This window comes from Electrophorus electricus, chromosome 6 (genome assembly GCF_013358815.1).
Source record: "Electrophorus electricus isolate fEleEle1 chromosome 6, fEleEle1.pri, whole genome shotgun sequence".
NCBI lineage: Eukaryota > Metazoa > Chordata > Actinopteri > Gymnotiformes > Gymnotidae > Electrophorus > Electrophorus electricus.
In genome coordinates this window covers 27,911,885-27,931,879 of record NC_049540.1, presented here as the reverse complement: position 1 = coordinate 27,931,879, position 19,995 = coordinate 27,911,885, and the positions used below count along the sequence as shown (strand labels likewise).

The window sequence follows — 19,995 nt, the reverse complement described above, 5'->3', positions numbered from 1 at the left end:
GTTCCTTCTTTAGTTTACTCTCACTGTTTCTGGAAGCTTCCATCTCCTTTAGTAGCTTAGTCTATTCTAGTTGGGAATCCTCCAGTTCCTTCCTTAGTTTATTCCCAGTATCCATCTACTCTTCCAAATCCCTCTTTAGTTTACTCTCTGTATCCTTGCACACATTTATCTCCCTCTAGAAGCATCTAAATCTAGCCTCAGTTTACATTCATTATCTCTTGAAGCATAGAAATCATTCTTCAACTCATGATCACAAATCATAAAAGCCTTCACGTCTGGAGTCACTAAGGTCCATCCTTCATTTGCTATCGTCATTTCCGGAATGCTTCCCTCTCCTTTTCCAGATCTCTCTGTTCTCTGATTCTCTGTGCAGAAGCATCCAGTTCCAGTTTGTTTTGATTTTCCACAAGGTTGGAAGCAAAAACCTTTTTTCTTTTTTTGCAATTCACTCTCTATATGTTCGAACAGACTGAACAGTCTTATTATATCAGTAAGTTCCTTCCTTCAAGTATTATCACCAGTTGCCTTTATTGGATTTTCAATTATATTTTCCTTTTTTTTCAGTACTATCTTAAGCTTATTTTGCTTTTGGATGTAGTCTTCCACTAAGCATTCATGAAAACTATATCATTCTTCCTCCCATGGCTTAGAAGTAGTTTTCATTAGGTTTCATATGTTGGCTGTATAAAAAAGGTACTTTGACTATCATGTCATCTTTCCCACTTTTCTGACTAGTTCCTGAACATTCATATTAGTGTCTTTCAAAAAATGATACCTTTTCCCGCACCTCTGAACATTCCAGTTCTTTATTGCAGTGTACGGATCTACTTGTCCACCAAGAACAAACACTGTACTGTAGTCTAAGGTCTCTTCCACAAACAGTGAAGTGATGGCTCGCAAAAGGTCCCAGGAATGCAAGTGACACGCAGCCATTCAATTCATCTTGGATATCTTTGAGACCATTTGAAAATAGGAAATATGAATCCAGGTGGTCCATCCAGTTAGAAGGGCTGGTCACTACACACACATGTCTTCCTTCAACACAACTCTCCCTCTTTGTAGGTATTGTACAAGTTGACGGTTGCTGTACAAATTCCTAAGTATCATGCTACAAGCTGTATTATTAGCACGTTCATTGCCCCTAGTAATATTAATCTGCACTCTCGCCTGGGATCAGTTGACAGCCTCATTTTGTGTGAGATGTTTTCTGCCGAGAGAGAGAGAGAGAGAGATCTATCCATTCATCCTACTGGTTATTCCTGAATGTTATTCCTAACATATCAAATCATCTATTAATAATTCTTTAAAAATGTCAACATATTCAGGACTTGGTATTTGTTAGGCAGAATATCTAGCAATGCGTCTGTCCTTAGCTTATCTGTGTAGAGATTCTAAATGTCACGGGTTAATTTTATATGTCTAAAATATCAGTTTTCCAAAATGGAAAGAATTATTACATGTGAAGGGGATTGAGTTGGATGCAGAAGTAGTGATGTTCTTCTTGGACAAATAAGTTTACTTTATGTAAATGGAATATTTTGTTCACACCTACTGAAAATGAGGTAAAATTTACACATAATTGGGGATACTTTGTAGAGTAGCTTACAAAAAATAATTGAATGGTATTATAAGACAAAATGAGAAAAAAAGACTAATATAGACCTAGTCAAAGGGCAACATTGAAATTGGTGATTAAAAAATAAAACAGTTTATCTATGGGACTGTACTAATCTATCTGACTATGTAATTCACAAATTTCACTTTTATTTTCATACACAATCACACTCAGCCAGATTAGTAACACAAAGTTACAAGATATGAAAGACTGATTTAAACGCATCAAAAATTATTATAAAAGTAACCAGAAACTCTCCTTTTTCTAAACCCTCATATAACAATAACACAAATGTAGAGTGCTCAGTCTGAAGAATGCTAATTTGAACCTAGACTATGTTAGTGTTGCTGATAAAACAAGATTTGTTGAACTCCAATTAAGGTACTATATTAACATAAGTTCAATTCAAGTTCAAATTAAATCTTGAAAAAAGACCTTTTCAAGATTTTTAAAACGTTTTTTTACTTACTGGTCCTAAATCCATAATTTCTAAACTTTCTAACATTTACATTTACATTTATGGCATTTAGCAGACGCTCTTATAAATACTATAAATACTAGAGTTTCTGTTAGTCAACATAGAAACAGGGTCAGTGGTCATTTAAATATTTCACAAGATTTGTAAGTGAGCAGGAGGAGTTTAAACTGACGGATAGCCAGTGTAACTGATGCAGAATTGGAGTGTTGTGGGCTAATTTTCTAGTATGTAAGAGAATTCTGGCAGCTGAATTTTGAATATATTGAACTCAGTGGATGGTTTTGTTTGGTATGCCGGTGAGGAGAGAGTTGCAGTAATTAAGACGGGACATGATTAGGTTGTTACATTGCACTCAATCTGGATGGTGCCATTGTGAAAACCTCATTGGTTGTTGGGAAACTTGCTGTAAACTTTGAAATATTCTGTCTAGAAAAATTCAATTCCACATTCAGACCAAACCTGTATACTTTTGTTACGTTGTGGACATATTCTGGCAAAAAAGCACTATGGGTACTGTGCAAGAGAGGATCTCTGCATAAATCTGTCCTTATTAAGTGCTAGCTGTTAAAAAGGTATCAGAAAATATATTATGAGCTAATCAGAGTGAAATATTCAGTGACTGAACACCTTTTTCCACCCCATTAACAGGAAAACAGGTTCAAGAAATAAAAATGTTGCTTACCTCTATTAAGCGATGTCAATTACATTGTCTCAAGTAAGATGAAACTACAATCGGGAAAATGTATTGGACAAATCTGTGTTATATTTTTGCTTTCTCATGTATTTGTCAGTCCACCTGTCACACGTCTGACCTCATTTCCGCACTCAAGATCACAGGATTTCTGATGGCCCTATTCTAGATATCAGCCCAATACACCCACTCCAGATCAAAGACTATATATAAGGTCTTCTCTGCGTTGTTGCTCTGACACCGTTACAGTTTATCTCTGCTGTTTTTTCCCATGGCTTTAATCTCCACACTGTTACTGGTTTATGTCTACTGCATTTGTCTGTATTGTACAGTTTGTATGTGTATGTGTATGTTTGCCTGTTCATTAGTCATTATTGCCCCGTCTGCCTGCCCCCTGACTTCAGCTCTGTTGACCATTTATGTCTTGCCTGCGTTGGCATTGCTCAGCCTGGTGTTACTCTACCTTGGATTGTTCAACCTTCATTTGTGAAATAAACTTGTCTGCATTTCTACCCAGTCTATGTGAGACCATTGACAATATCAGAATTGTTTTTTCATTTAACACTCTATTACTTTCTCACCTGTTATTTTCCCTCCCCTCTCCTGTGACGTGACTTTGGGTACAAGGAAGGTGCTATGAAGAGGTGACAAATAAATAAATAAGTTCTTTTACTATTTGTTTATTCTTCACTGGGGTACCAGCAGCAGTTAGGAAACTTTCACAACTGTTTCAAGTTTCAAGTTTCAAGTTAAGTCATTGACTAAGTCATTGACTAGGTCATGTTAAGTCATTGACTATGCCTGTGCCTTAATAAAAAAGAAAAAAAAAAGTTTTTCAATGATATCTTTAGTTAGCTGGGTTTCTTCAATCAAAAAGGCTACAGTCAAAGGTTTCTCTTCTGCATGGTGAAGAACAAAGAAGCTGTTTTAGTTACCAACACTGTTTCATTTGTCCTCTGCAGCTCTTCTCATTCTATAGTAGCAGTAGTGAGGAATTACCTCGCTGTCTCAACTCCCGGAGGTAGTTTTTTCAGTGCAGTCATTCAAATTGAACTTGTAAATCTGTGTTTTTGACATGGTAAGTGAAATACACGATACACTTGCCTTGAAAGTGTGTGCCCTATTCTAGATATCAGCCCAATACACCCACTCCAGATCAAATACTATACATAAGGTCTTCTCTGCGTTGTTGCTCTGACACCGTTACAGTTTCATCTCTGTTTCTTTATATATATTTTTTCCCATGGCTTTAATCTCCACACTGTTTCTGGTTTTTGTCGACTGCATTTGTCTGTATTGTACAGTTTGCCTGTGTATGTTTGCTCCGCATAGTCATTATTGCCCCATCTGCCTGCCCCCTGACTTCAGCTCAGAAGGACACATTCAGCAGGACAATGCACCATGCCACAAGGGTCATACAGTGACAGAATTTCCTTGCTTCCCTGGCCTGTAAAGGTGGGATGCAAGGAGGCGCCGATAATAAATCAACACCGGCATTCAGTAACACAAAAGCAAAGAATGAAACTAAAACACGAAGGACGACACTACACTAGTGGACAAAACACAGTAAAGAGAAGTACAATCGAGTGCCAAAAGCACAGTCAACAACAGCGAAGCGTGGGATACACGGGGTTAAACAACATCAAAGAAATACAATCAAAAAGGGCTTTAAATACATGCACTAACAAGGACGATAACTAAGGACAGGTGTGACACATGACCAGTTAACAAGGTAGGGGCGTGGTGATAGAGACACACACACACAGGGTGTGGTCTAGGAGGAGGGGGCCCAGATCTTAATCCTACAGAGCATCTCTGGCACGAGGTAGAACAGACTGTTAAGAGCATATCAGTACCTCCATCTAATTTGCAGCAACTATGAGAAGCTGTCCTAAGATTCCTGCAGAACAGTTTCAAGACCTAGTTTACTCTATGCCACAAAGAATCACTGTGGTTCTGAAGACCAAAGGAGGTCCAATGTGCTACTAGATGGGAGTCTAAAACAAAGTGGCTACTCAGTGTAGATTGAGAAACGTTTTCATAATCTATTCAGGATTTCTGTAATTAATTATTCTCTTAACAACAGAAGAGGAAACTGATATATTTATATTAAACTTAAGGAGTTTATCATCAGAAAAGCTCATGTAGGTACCCTCTAAAGTTTCATACTAATGCCAGAAGTGCAGACCAAATCCAAAATGTGACATTTGTGGTGAGTAAGAAATGTAATATGTTTAGTAAGGTTCAGACAATCAATGATCTCACAGAAACTGTGACATGAGGGATGATCACTGTGTATGTTAAAATCTGAGCAGTACGGGCATAACAGAGGCACAGGGTCCACAAGTTAAGACAAAAGCACCAGATTGCATTTAGTAGGAAGACAAATGAAACAGTGAGAATAAGACAGGTACAAGCAATGTTAAAAATTAAGCATTCAAAAGATGATACACTAAGAAGCTATTTCAATGACTGGCACATCAGATTTATAAATGACAACAAGCCCATGCCCCTGACCAGTGAGACAAGGTTTATCAAGATATGAATTCTCACTGGAGAGTACAAATTGAGAGTGAAGTAATCAGTAGGACAAAGTTTCAAAGATAAAAAAGAGGTTTGATTTTCTTAGAGTAATAACTACCCGATAAATAAACCATTAGAGGTGACGAGTTCTATTGCCATAGCTCACCTGGTAAAGCAGGCAGAATGAGGTGCTGATAACTCCAAGATCATGGGTTCAATTCTGAATGGGTACGCATGCTTATAATTGTATGCAAATTACTTTTGATGACTGCTTCTACCAAACACTGAAAATATAAACTGCTTGTCCTGGTCTCTAACATGGACTGGAGGCCAGTTCTACATAAGTCAGTCTTGCTGAGTAATAGCATGGAGGTGTCAATATAACTTGACACACAGAAGGAGCAGGGACAATTATGTGCTTACACCTAACTTTGATTTTGGCAAAACAAACATAAATAAACCCAGCATTTAGAGATGAAACCATATGAACATTTAACAGTTATAGTGACCAAAGTTATCATGGTAATTAGTATTATATTGTTACAACTTGCTGAAAAGATTTGAAAAGTACAATTATAATATTATCTGTCCATCTACATCTTTTCTGACTGTTGACATGAAGTAGTGTACAACAGTCTACTAGGACTTTTATAGATAGCATTAACTTCTCAGGCTACAAAAACGCTCTGAAGCACAGATACATGTTTTTAAATGCAAGTTAAATGCAAATTAAACATTCCCGTGCATGACAGCAGTTGCTTAAATGAGTTTGTAAGGAAGACGTGAATTTCTGAAATTCATCATAAATCAAGTGCAAAAAGAAGAGTCACATCTGCTTGTGCACGTTGTTTTCTAAATGTCGTGGTATAATCAGCTTATTTGTAGGTTGTTTCAGAATATCATGATAATACTAAATAGAGCAAATTAAATAGCAATGTTTCACAATGTTCAGTTCCCTGATAGCAAAGAAGACTGACTGGCTCAAGCCCTCGTAAGAATTCAACTGAATTTACTGAACTTCAGACAAATACAAATATTGCAGTTACATCGTATTTACACTGGAAAATCCACACAGAAGAAGGAAATAAATTGGGCTCAACAGTGTTCCGTTTCAATAACAAGCAAATACAAACATACACATAATTACTTCTCAAAGGCCAATCAGCTCTGAGACTGAGGCAAGAAAAAAGTGCCAGCTTCACAACACCACTGACAACATGGCAACATGTAGTGGCCATCATGATCGAAAACAACGAGGTCAACTGTGCCTGCTCAAAATTTTAGACATCCTGCTAGATTAAATGTATTGTCCAGTACAGCTGTCTGGATGTTTGCCGCCGGACAGTAATGTGAGCTGCAGGACCTGCTGGTAACAAAACACAGGTGATTAACAATACAAAAATGATTCTGTCCAAGATAAATTTTGAAAATTAATTAATTTATATTACGATATGATATTAATGTATAATGAAAATATGTATTAATAATATATTTTCAAACTTTCAAAGAATCCTTTAGAATATCATTAATACATTTAAAATATTTGAAAGAAACACTTGAACTTGAAAATCTGCGGGGGGGTTTTTCGATATGGGAAGTCAAGCACATGATATGCTTGCCTTGAAAGTGTGTGTTTAAAGTGGTTAAACACTTGGGTCATTTAGGGTTTACACTACCTATAATAAATATATCGATTTATTATAGATTAATGAAGGTATATGAGTGGACAGAGCGACAGGGAAGTTAATCAAAATGTTTCTGGTGCCCTCTAGCGTCACGATGAAGAATACATACATAAAAAACAAGTGTAACATAACTTTGAATTTCAGAACCGCTGTGCTTGCCCAGCTGACCCTCTGTCCGAAATGTCCCGTTTCTCTGGAAACCTTGTGTACTACATGGTGTTTTTTATTTTACTATTCACACGGCAGTACACGTCACTCCCTACATACTGAGGCAACATGTGGGTGGGACGGGACGAATTAGGGGACGAACGTTCCCGTGCCTTCGAGAGAAACCTAAGGCTTACATTTAATATGGAGATTTAAAAGGAACAAATCTGGACACAATTTTATACTTTATGAGTACGCTTTAATGCTCTTTAACTGGGATGTGACGTACGCATCCTAGAAGATTCTGTTCGGGGTGGGCGGGGTTTCCTGATCATGTACGTCACAGAGGAGGGTGAGTTACCTCAGTAGCCCCGGAGCTTGTGGCTAACCACCTGGAAAGGGTTAACAAATGAAGGTACTTGGCGAATATTTGTTGCTGTAAAGTACATCTTCTGAATGTTCTTGTCGCTGTCTTGTGATAAATGAGCTGCGCAGTATCGCGAGGAAAGTATTTGACCTTGGCTAAACGTGGATCCCGGAAGTGTAGCGAGAGTTAGCTTAGCATAGGTAGCTGGCAGGCTAGCTAGGTGGAAGTACAGCTAGTTTTAGAATGATGTTTACCTCGGAACTAGATGTACTAGGCCATGTGTGAGCAAGCTATGTGACAACGGTTGGAACAAATGTCTGTTCATAGGGACTGAGACTGAACGCGGATGTAGAGGTTCCTGCCAGCCAGACTGATCTGTAGCCGCTCCAGCCGAGCAAATCTGGAACAGTGTTCAGACAGCGCCCGACCCAACACAGCGGTGTTTAGACAGCGGTTATTTTTTCAGTCTTTAATTATAGCAACAGTGTACGTTTACTGGGAAATTACAGATCATGAACAGATCAACTGTAGGAGGATTGTTTTTATGCATGAAGTACGATCAAGGCAAGCTAACCAGCATCTGAAAAGTTCTGAGAGGTCTCGGGTTAGCAGGATTGTGGATCGTAGTGGCACTGTCACCTGGAAATCAAAGGGGCTCAACTTCTGAACTGGGCTGCTTTGACCATCAGGGTGGCAGTGAAGATACTTTTATGATCAGTGTTCTGTTGTTTCCAGGTAACCTGCTGAACCCTGTTGTTGCCGTGATGTTAACCCGGCTCTTCAGGCTGCATGGCCTTTTTGTGGCTTCTCACCCATTGGAGGTGATCGTGGGAACTATCGCCATCACAATATGTCTCATGTCTATGAATGCCATCGCTGGAGGTGACCAGATCTGTAAATGGAACTACCGGTGTCCTAAAGTGCAAGAGGTATAAGAACATGTTTTAGACAAATAAATGAGCATGTTCTGCTTTGCGTGCTAGATGTTTACAGTTTGCACAACCCATGGCTTCAAAAGACACATTGGTTTTCTTGATATCTTTTGGCCCAAATCACCAGCATACAAACTGCCCAAACAGAATAGGTGTATGATTTCAAATTTCTAATAAATGTTTTCCTGTAGTTCACCTGCTAGAGCGGGTAGAGGAATATAATGGGCTTCACTCCCAGCGAACACACATGCTGGCTACTGATGAACATGTGTACAATTATAATTCCAGCCTCCTTGCCATATCAGTGACGGCCATTCCACTTTCCGTTCTCCAGAACTGAGTTTGTGAAGCCGAGGGGTCAAATGCAAATAAAACTCACCCGTGTTTCACTCTTCCAGAAAATCCCGAGCAGTGACCTCATCATCCTGACCATCACCAGGTGTATCGCCATCGTGTACATCTACGTTCAGTTCAGAAACCTGAGGCAGCTTGGCTCCAAGTACATGCTTGGTGAGTGCAGGCTCCTACCTGTGTGCCTCTCACAGAAATCTAGCCCTGCTGTTTTCACTTGTCCTGATATTTCACACGTTGGACCTCCACTTGCATTTGTGCTTTATTCTGTTTTTTTTTATTTAATTCAAATATTCACTATTTACATGTCTGTTTTGTGTGTGCAGGCATTGCTGGTCTTTTCACTGTGTTCTCCAGTCTTGTCTTCAGCACTGTGGTTATATACTTTGTTGGCAAGGAGCTCACCGGCCTCAAGTAAGCTCTGCGTTTTCACCCGCTGACCTTGTTTCTAGTCGGGAACTGTGTGTGAAAACCTGGGTGTTGAGATTCGACACTCTGTTCTCCCTCTAGTGAAGCACTGCCATTCTTCCTGTTGTTGATCGACCTGTCTAAAGCCTGCACTTTGGCCAAGTTCGCACTGAGCTCAAACTCCCAGGTACTACTGAACGCCGGCATAACTGAGGGCATTTTGCTGACCTCACTGCCTGCAACTGAGACTCATTCACTTTATTAAAACCATAGCATAAGATATGGCTTTGATCTTTCTATATGTGCTTTACTCTGATGTACACAAACCTGTCAGACTTAAACATGTCCATGTCCATGTGACATGTCCATGTCACATTCACTGTGCAAAAGAAGAATTGCTGGTCTACGTAACTCTAAAAGCTATTCTAGATTAATCTAGAACACTTGCACCCCAGACCTCCACTTTCATACACAGCTGTTCCTTTTTGTGCTTCACCTGAGTGGGCTGCACTTTCTGCTGCATTACAGCGTATTGGTGAAGGCTAAGATTTAAGCACATGGTGTGTTCTAGGTGACGCAGTGCAGGAACCGGTGCTGATTGCTATTCTGTATCACACAGGAGGAGGTGCGGGAGAACATCGCTAAGGGCATGGCCATCCTGGGCCCAGCCTTCACCCTGGATGCTCTCGTGGAGTGTCTGGTGATTGGAGTAGGAACCATGTCTGGTAAGATCCACATTTCTCTGCCACAATGACTTACCTTGGAATAGTCGCATGAGCCTGTCTAGCTCGCACTGGGTCTCACTGTAGAAGCCCAGTGGATAAGGTCACACTTGATCTAAACAGGGTATATTTTCCTCTGAGAACATTTATTTTCTGTAGGTATAGAAATCCTAAGCACTCAGTCTGGGATTCTCAGGGTATTTTTATGGTGATGTACAAAGCTCTGCTTGTGCTGGATCTTATGATATGAATAGTTGGATCTGCAGTTTGGAAAGGGCTTCCAAAGCTCTCACAAATGTTCATGTGTCAAGTAGCAGCACTGATGAACCTCCCCTTTGTTATTGTATTGCCCTCGCATCACTTCCTATTCACGTCCTGATAATATCCCGTCTGTGCCCAGGTGTGCGACAGCTGGAGCTCATGTGCTGTTTTGGCTGCATATCTGTCCTGGCCAACTACTTTGTCTTCATGACGTTCTTCCCTGCCTGTGTCTCACTGGTCCTGGAGGTGAGGGGGTGCGGGTGTTCTCAGACGCGCCAGAGTGCTGCGGCTCATGCTTTTCTAGAAGTTGGCGGGGATTTGTAGACCCTATGGGCTGTGGTGAGAGGATTTGTAGGCCCTGGGGGAGTGGTGAGGGTAGGGATTTGTAGGTGTTATGGGCTGTGGTAAGAGTAGGGATTTGTAGGTGAGCCCTTAAGATTTCTTGATACAGTTATTTATGATCCTGTGTGATGTAGACCATGTCAAACAAATCCTAAAGCTATTGGCATAGTGCATTCATGTGCATATGAATGTTGTAAACTTATTCATGGAGTTAAGATTGCCCTCCCTCTCTCCCTCCCTCCGCAGCTGTCAAGAGAGATCCGAGAGGGCCGTCCAATCTGGCAGCTGAGTCACTTTGCATGTGTGCTGGAGGAGGAAGACACCAAATCCAACCCGGTCACTCAACGTGTCAAAATGATAATGGTGAGCGCGGTGTTCGTGACACGCTGAAACCCGAAGCATTCGTTTTGTAATCTGGGATTTAGGACGAGCTGTTCACATCTCATGGCCTCTAGCTAAACGCGCTTGTCAGCTATCAGGTCATCAGGTCTAAAATGTCACACACACACAAAAATCCCACCTCCAAATGATTCCGTGCCTGTGCTGTCTGTCCCATTTGTGCAGTCTCTAGTTCTGGCACTAGTGCATGCCCACACACGGCTGCTGGCCGACTCTCCGACCCAGAATTCCACCGGCTCAGCTGTGGACCTGCACGGCCCCCGAATGGACTCGGATGCGGTCATAAGCAGGTAGCGTTCTGCCTTCCTGTGTGAGCCCCATTGGAAATAAATGCAGAGTTGATATCCCCTCTCCTCCTCTCTCTCTAGTGTGGACTTGGAGCAGGTCATCACTTTGTCTCTGGCCCTGCTGCTGGCAGTGAAGTACGTCTTCTTTGAGCAGGCAGAGACAGAGTCCTCTTTGTCAATCAAAAACCCCTTGACTGGCTCCCCAATCCCCCTGGCCAATAGGAGCATGGGAGAGAGCTGTTGTATGAGGGACTTGGTCCCGCCCAAAGTTCTGCAGCGTGTAACCACTGACCCACTCCCGGCTCCTGTGCTCAGTACACAGGAGAGAGGTAAGCTCACTGTATTTCCTGAATTTTATATTAACATTTATTTAATGAATGTGCATTTTTAGGAATGCCCTGCCCTGTCCTGTCCTACACCCAATGTGAGGTCATACTGGAGTATAGGGGGTACCACCCCCACCTTGCATTTATGAACCCATTTTTTTTTTTTATGTGTGTGTGTGATTCTTTTCCTCTGCTGCATAGATGATGTGCGTCCATCTCTGGTCACGTCTGGGGAGTGTTCATGTTCTCTGGTCCAGAGAGAGACTGCAGAGGAACAGTCAGAGGAGGGCGAGCTCCCTAACTCTGCGCCGACTCAACATCGCCCCCTACAGGAGTGTCTGAGCATACTCAGAAACCCAGAGGTGTGTGAAATGCCTGATTGTTTTACGGTCCCCACAGGAGCTTAAAATGTGCTGTAGTTCACCAAGAATGTGGGTTTGAATCCCAGAAGGCACACACGGTCATACTTGCATTTCTCATTCTTTCTGCATAAGAGCATCTGGCGAATGTTCTAAATATGATCTGATTTTAATGTGTGTATTGTCAAACCTGTTTGATGGGGGAAAATGTGACTATCCTCTTGTATCTGTAATACACTATATAACTGAGATTTATGGTAACTGTAATGTGTGTGTGTGTGTGTGTGTGTGTGTGTGTGTGTACAATATAATGTAACGCATTACACACTGTGCGTGTGTGCATATCCGCGTATGTGCATTTTGCAGCAAGGTCCACGTTGCCTTAGCGATGCTGAGGTGATGGCATTGGTGGAGAACAGGAGCATTGTAGCCTATCGTCTGGAGGCAGTGTTGGAGACTCCTCAGAGGGGTGTGGCCATACGGAGAGAGATGCTTGCGAATAAGTTGCCCCACCCGTTAGCCCTGGAGAAGCTGCCCTACAGACACTATGACTACTTTAAGGTACAGTTATGTACTTTACTAGTCAAATCCATCAGATTGTATCAGCGTAGAGGACACGCCTCTTTTGTTCTTGGACAACTTTCTCAAAATAGTTCCGTATTTATTAAACGTTCCTAACTTTCATCAAGAATGCTGACAAGTTGCACCATTGGCTGTGCTTGGTATGCATGGGTGTATATATTTTAATATCTTTTATTGTATCGCTCTTTATTTTTTTGGTTTCAGGTAATGGGCACCAACTGTGAAAATGTGATTGGCTATGTGCCGGTACCGGTGGGAGTGGCTGGACCCCTGCTGTTGGACGGCAAAGAGTTCTATATCCCCATGGCAACCACAGAGGGCTGTTTAGTAGCCAGCACCAACCGAGGCTGCAGGGCCATTACAGTGAGTCTCTCTCCTTGTTCCTTTATACCGTTTGTTTGACTGCTCCTTTTGCCTTTCCTTTCTTGTGTTTCTCTCTCTCTCTCTCTCTCTCTCTCTCTCTCCCTCTCTCTCTCTGTCTCTCTCTCTCTGTCTCTCTCTCTCTTTGTCTCCCTCTCTCTGTCTCTCCCTCTCCATGCTCCCTCTCTCTCTCCCTCTCTCTCTCCTTCTCTGTCTCTCTCTCTCTCTCTCTCTCTCTCTCTCTCTCTCTCTCTCTCTCTCTCTCTCTCTCTCTCTCAATCTATATGTCTACCTCTCTAGTTGTCAGGCGGGGCGAGCGGCCGTGTTTTGGCAGATGGGATGACCCGGGGTCCTGTTGTGCAGCTGCCCTCAGCCTGCAGGGCAGCAGAGGTCAAATCCTGGCTTGAGAGCTCTGATGGCTTCAGCATTGTCAAACAGGCCTTTGACCACACCAGCAGGTCAGAGGACATAGTAGAACTGTACTGACGCTGCATTGCCTCATACAGTAGCAATGCTGATATGGCATTGTAAGAACATTCTTCCGTGATTTTTTCATTTAACTACATGTTATTAGATTATTTTTAGGATTATTAGATTACCCTAACCCTATGGAGCTCATATGTGTTTGACAGTTTGGGTTGATTGCTGTCTAAACACCGCTGTGTTGGGTCGGGCGCTGTCTGAACACTGTTCCAGATTTGCTCGGCTGGAGCGGCTACAGATCAGTCTGGCTGGCAGGAACCTCTACATCCGCTTTCAGTCTCAGACTGGAGATGCCATGGGCATGAACATGCTATCAAAGGTAGGTGTGTGTTTGGGGGTGTAGTTGGGGAGACATGCCTAGCTACGTGTCCACCATTAAAAATAGAGTGGGATCACCACCTTAAATTTAATTTCTGTTGCCAGGATTCAGGCCTGCAGAGTACCAGCCAAAGACTGTGTCCCGTTAGAGAGGACCAGCAGGCGAAACCGTTTGAAGAGGTGGGTGGTTGCCGATGACTCCTAAGATCTCTCTCCTTCTCTCCTTTAGGGCACGGAACAGGCACTGTGCAGACTCCAGGAGCAGTTTCCTGAGCTGCGGGTCTTGGCTCTCAGCGGTAACTATTGCACTGATAAAAAACCTGCAGCCATCAACTGGATCCACGGCAGGGGAAAGTCCATCGTGTGTGAGGCCACCATCCCCGGTAAAGTGGTCCGGGAGGTAAGAATGAGTGTTGTGCCGGTGCTCACGCTCAGTTTTAAGAGCCAACCCCCCACCCACCCAGCAATGCCAGCGGTTTTGCATAATACTAACTGATGTTGCATATTAATTTTTGGCCATTTGTTAGTGCTCACATCTTCTGCACTTGCTCTCTGGCTCCCTCTAGGTATTAAAGACGAGTACTGCAGCCCTGGTGGAGTTGAACATCAGTAAGAACCTGGTGGGCTCTGCCATGGCTGGCAGTATAGGTGGCTTCAACGCTCAGGCAGCTAACATAGTAGCAGCGGTCTACATCGCATGTGGACAGGTGAGGGCTGGTGAAATGCATGACCTTTGAATAATTAGTCATCTCTGATAGGAACCAGAACTAAGCTACTGGCTCCACATTTAATAAAAACCAACCTTTCTCCCTCTAGGACCCAGGACAGACAGTAGGCAGCAGTAACTGTATCACACTGATGGAGGCAGTGGGATCAGAGGGGGAAGATCTCTGTATCTCCTGCACCATGCCTTCTATAGAGCTGGGCACTGTGGGCGGAGGCACAAACCTGCCCCCACAGCAAGCCTGTTTACAGGTATACACCAAGCCAGCTCCTCCACCCACCCACTCCCTCCCTCCCTCCCTCCCTCCCTCCCTCTGAGTTTTCAGACTTCTCAGTGTTATCAAAAGCCTGACACTGTGAGTGTGTGGTGTGTGTTTGTGCATATGTACGTTTTGTTTTGTAAATAACACTTGATGTGTGTGTGCAGATGCTGGGTGTGCAGGGATCTAGTTCCGACAGTCCTGGTGAAAACGCCCGCACGATGGCACAGGTGGTATGTGCTGCAGTGTTGGCGGGAGAGCTCTCTCTCATGGCTGCCCTTGCGGCTGGGCACCTCGTCAAGAGTCACATGATTCTCAATAGGTACACAGAACTACATTTCCCACAAGGTGTTTTTGGTGACTAAAGCCAGTTTCACACATGCAAATGTTCCAGGTTAGGTGCTGCACAAGTGGGCGTACACTGTGGATGTGGTGGAGCTAGTGCTTATGGTAGAAACAGTGACCTAGAAGCATCGAACATACTATGTGTGTGTGTGTGTATGTGTTTACAGTTGTGCTCATAAGTTTGCATACCCTGGCAAAATTTTAGATTTTTTTAAAATCTCTTTTACATACCCTAGTCCTTAATACCGTGTATTGCCTCCTTTAACATGAATGACAGCTTGAAGTCTTTTGTGGTAGTTGTGGCACTTTCTTTTCCCAGATGGTAAAGCTGCCCATTCTTCTTGGCAAAATGCCTCCAGTTCATGTAAATTCTTTGGCTGTCTTGCATGAACAATGCTATTGAGGTCAGGAGACTGAGGGCCACTCCAGAACCTTCAATTTTTTCTGCTGTAGCCAATGACAGGTCGACTTGGCCTTGTGTTTTGGATCATTGTCATGTTGGAACATCCAAGTGCATCCCATGCGCAGCGTCTGGGCTGATGAGTGCAAATTTTCCTCCAGTATTTTCTGATAAAATTCTGCATTCATCCTGCCATCAATTTTAACCAAGTTAAAATGTGTTAAAATTTTAACCAATTTAAAATGTGTAGCTCACACCTCCCCAAAACATCAGCGATCCACCTCCGTGTTTTACAGTAGGGATGGTGTACTTTTCATCATAGGCCTTGTTGATTCCTCTCCAAATGTAGCGTTTATGGTTGTGGCCAAAAAGTTCAATTTTGGTCTCATCACTCCAAATAACTTTGTTCCAGAAATCTTGAGGCTTGTCTCTGTGCTGTTTGGCATATTGTAAGTGGGCTGCTTTGTGGCATTGGCATAGTAAGGGCTTTCTTCTGGTGACTCGACCGTGCAGTACATTTTTCTTCAAGTGTCTCCTTATTGTGCATCTTAAAATAGCCTCAGTCCTTTTCTTGGCATCCCGAACAATTTTCCTGGCAGTTGTAGCTGACATTTTTCTTGGTCTATCTGAGGGTTTCAACAGAATCCCTCATTTTCCACTTCTTAAGTAGAGTTTTAACACTGCTGATTGGCATTCTCAATTCCTTGGATATCTTTTTATATCCTTTTCCTGTTTTATAAAGTTCAGTTTTCTTCTTCCGCAGATCCTTTGGTAATTCTTTTGCTTTCCCCATGTCTCATGGAAGGGTCTGTCAGGAGCCCAGTAACTTACTGGTTACCTTTAGTAGCCATTTAAACCTGTGTGTGCATGATAACATGCCAAACCTTCCAGGGTATGTAAACTTTTGATCGGGGTCATTTGGGTAGTTTCTGTTGTCAATATGATTTTAAAAATGGCAAAAACAATTGTTTGATGATAAATGGCTTGACCCAAGCACTAAACATGAATAAAAGAAAAGTTGTTGTATTATTTTTTCAGAGAATATCAAATTCTGCCAGGGTATGTAAACTTATGAGCACAACTGTATGTATGTGTAATAAGATGTACTTTTGCTTTCTTTCCAAACAGGTCAAAAGTCAACCTTTCAGAAATGTCAGAATCACCACCACCAGAGCCCTCCTGAGCCCACCAGTGCTGTATGCCCCAAGAAATAAATTTCAGTGTTCCACTGATTTCTGGGAAATAGAGTTTGATAGCTAGCTACTCTTTTACGGCTGTCAAAATTCAATCTCAGGTCAAAATGCTGCCGTTTAAGGTTGGCAAGTAATGACTACAGGAACTCTGAAAATAAAAGCCAATGTGTTAAGTTCGGAAGGAGTTTGCCCTGCTGAGGTAGTGGAGGATGTCTGAATCGTTGGTGTAATCTGGACTTTGAGAAACAAACACTGTTATTTATTCTGGTGTCAAGGGACAGTTAAACACACAATCCATGTTTTTTATTTCACAGGAAACTAATGGAAAAAGTCCAGTCCCAAATTACTGCCTGCACCTAATGACTTAAGCCAACTTGTACTAGCGATGCTTCACCGAAATCGATTAACTTTGTTATCGTGGTCCATGGAACAGTGACTGTTCCTTCAAACATTGTGATTTTTGACTGAAAAGTTTCAAACAAGGGTTGCAAAATGGACGTGGATATTGGGGGGGGGCAGCAGTGAGTGGGTGCAGTTCATTGGAATGTTATGAAGTACACAGTGTGAGTGATGTTGAACATTACTACACTAACCCCAGTTCTCAGGGACTCCCAGCTCTCGGGACACACGTTGTTCAATGTTAAGTGCTTGATTCAGGCGGCAGGTATGCTAGGAGCCAGATGGAGTAAAAATCAGAAGTTCCTTGTTCTACATCTACCACCACGCTTACCAGCATGTGGCTCATCAGTGTGAAGTTTAAGTACAATAACAGACTCGGCTTGAGGGAACCCAGCTAACACTACGCTTTTTGTTCACCTTACACATAAGCACAAGAAACAAGCTTTAAATGAGTGCTTGAAACTATAATGTATATTACATGGTGATTGTATGGGCTTAGCTGCTCAGGTGCGTTTGCATGCATGATATTGCATGTGCATGGAAAGTTTGCCAATCCAGTATATATTTTTTCCCCCAATCCTAAAGTTGTCTGTTCACACATGACGTATAAGAAGCCCCTTCATGAGGTCAAATTAGTGGGGTAGTAAAAGCATTATTGGCAAAAAAAAAAAACAGCAGTTGTGCACAGACCCTTAAACAAGGAACAGAATGTGGTAGAAGTGGTCGAATCTAGAGGCTTCAGTGCCATTTCCCTTATGTGCACACTTATTTTTGTTTGCTTGGACAGTGGAGTGTGGGTGCTTCATGGATTATACATGGATGACATCATGGTTTTGTGTAGAGGCTCGGACTCAAATTGACAAGCTAACACCAGTGCTGTGCTTGGGGTTTTAATAAAAGCAGACATACAGCCATGTGTGTTACTGTGCTCTTAGCATTCTGACTTCTAAACTACTTGTTTGAGGAATGTTTAATATTTTCTTAATTGTCTTTTACTTTTGTTTTATATAATGCAGAAAATATCAAATTATTTACTACACTTGTGCTATATGATTTTGGTGCTAATAAAATGCGCTTAAATATTCTCTTGCTAATGTCCTTCAAAAAGTTGCTAAATTATATGATTTACTGCTAAAGGCATTATTACAATCTGAATGATTTTACACAAGATGAATGAGTGTGGTGGTAGTGCCTCCCTTTCAATCAGTCAGTTCAGATAGCTTTAGTGTGACTTATTTACAGAAACTTTTTTTATTCCAATTACATTCAGTGCAAATGCAACAAATGACAAACTACTAGTATTAGAGGGATTTCTGATTCTGCTGCACACACACACAGACGTGCGCAAGTGTGCTCAATCATAACAGAAAAGTGCAAAACTCCACTCCTGAGAGGCTGTTTCCCAGGTCACACTACAAAAATCCTCCAATAAAATGTTAATTAGATAAGTAGAAAATTTTAGATGGCATTCCAGAACGGTTTTCCAATTTTCCGCTCCACTTTAGAATAATTCTAACTTGGAATTCATTCTAATTTTGCTTGTTTTGGGAAAGTCCTGGGTTCTCACTTCTGGTGTGACATCAGGTCATCCTTCCTAAATCGGTACTGACCCTAGTTAAGGTGAAAGAAAACGATGAGGGGACTGCCATCTCTGGAATGGAGTTGGGCATTGCTGTGTAATTCTTAACCTAAAGACACTCAATACTTTTTTTCTACATACATCATTAACAGTTCTCAGATAAAGGCAAAGACCAAGGACTTGGGATCTCAACAGCTTACAAACCTTGTGATCAAACCATAACTTGGGTGCCATTGCTACTTACATCAGTGTAAACTTATATTTTATGATTACAATAAACTGTAAGAGGTACTGTATAAACAACAATAAATAATTCAAGGCATTCTAATCCAAACGTTAATACCTACGATCAATTCCCGGTTTCAACCCCTGTATCTCTATTGGATAAAAAAAATAATTCGATTGGCTTTCTATTTATCCAACAAGCACTTCTGATTTAGGAGACAGTGTTTTTGTCCTTGCTGATTGCAAAATCACAATGTTTGAATAAAACGTTTTCAGAAATGAACGACTAAACGCAGGATCTCCCCAACAGTGAAAATACTGAAAGGCGGGACCTTTCTAGAGTCCTCCCTCGTGCTCAGAGATCATGGGTGTGGAAGGCGCCCCGCATCAAGAAGACGTCACATGTTTTCTCACATGTAATCTTCACCGAGGCACTTCACTAGTGATTAAAACAGACAACAGACACCCTGCATCGCTCTTCAAAAACACCTCCCTCCACACCACAAGCTTACCAAGTATGTATTTTCTCACACACACACACACACACACACACACACACACAGAGACACAGACACAATCACTGCCCCCTCTCTAAGGCATGTAGAGTTAGATGAGTCACACAAAAGCAGTGGCTGACAACTTCAAGACCTGAAGCAATAATTATGAAATTATATACAAATAAGCAAGATGAAGCGTTTGACTGCCCTGTTTAAAAATCCCATTTCTGTCCACTACTCATCCTCAATTGTGCTCCAGTATGCCAGCCACTGACGTACAAATACAACTGAAGAACACAACAATTTAGATTTCTGGAGAGAAAAAAATTAACAACTGCAATAAACAAACAAAAAACAAACTAGCTTCAGGCCACTTCATTAGAAATAATTTTTAAAAATCCAGTCTCCTCCTCAGCACAGAAACAGGGCTTCATCGAAGAGACTGCAACCAAAAAAGGCAAGGTCATAAATCACAGGTCAAATGACAGCCCTTAAAAGTTGATTTACAAATGTGTTTTGTAACAGGTGGGATGGTAGAGCGGGTGAACCAAGCATTTTGTTTTAATATAGGGGAACGTTAACAGCATGGAGCAAAAAGCAGTGCATTCTGGGATTGTGTGTGAGCAAAATGATCCATCAAATGCAGAAAATAAACAGGCAAAAAACAACCAAAAAAAACAAAAAGCCTCACTAAATCGGGTTTCTGTATTTGAAAATTACAATGATAAACCACTTATC

The 19,995-nt window shown here is 41.8% G+C and overlaps 1 protein-coding gene across 1 annotated transcript; it reads left to right on the top strand.

Moving 5' to 3' along the window:
* Positions 1-7,322: 7,322 nt before the first annotated feature.
* Positions 7,323-19,605, top strand: LOC113573726 (3-hydroxy-3-methylglutaryl-coenzyme A reductase-like). Its single transcript, XM_027004190.2, has 20 exons — positions 7,323-7,554; positions 8,242-8,435; positions 8,837-8,948; positions 9,116-9,203; positions 9,300-9,384; positions 9,817-9,922; positions 10,320-10,426; positions 10,769-10,885; positions 11,087-11,211; positions 11,290-11,537; positions 11,736-11,896; positions 12,260-12,454; positions 12,680-12,838; positions 13,136-13,293; positions 13,532-13,637; positions 13,866-14,036; positions 14,203-14,343; positions 14,453-14,611; positions 14,787-14,941; positions 16,493-19,605. The coding sequence occupies exons 2-20, from the start codon at positions 8,271-8,273 to the stop codon at positions 16,545-16,547; spliced, it is 2,613 nt and encodes an 870-aa protein (XP_026859991.2). The 5' UTR covers positions 7,323-7,554; positions 8,242-8,270; the 3' UTR covers positions 16,548-19,605.
* Positions 19,606-19,995: the final 390 nt, after the last annotated feature.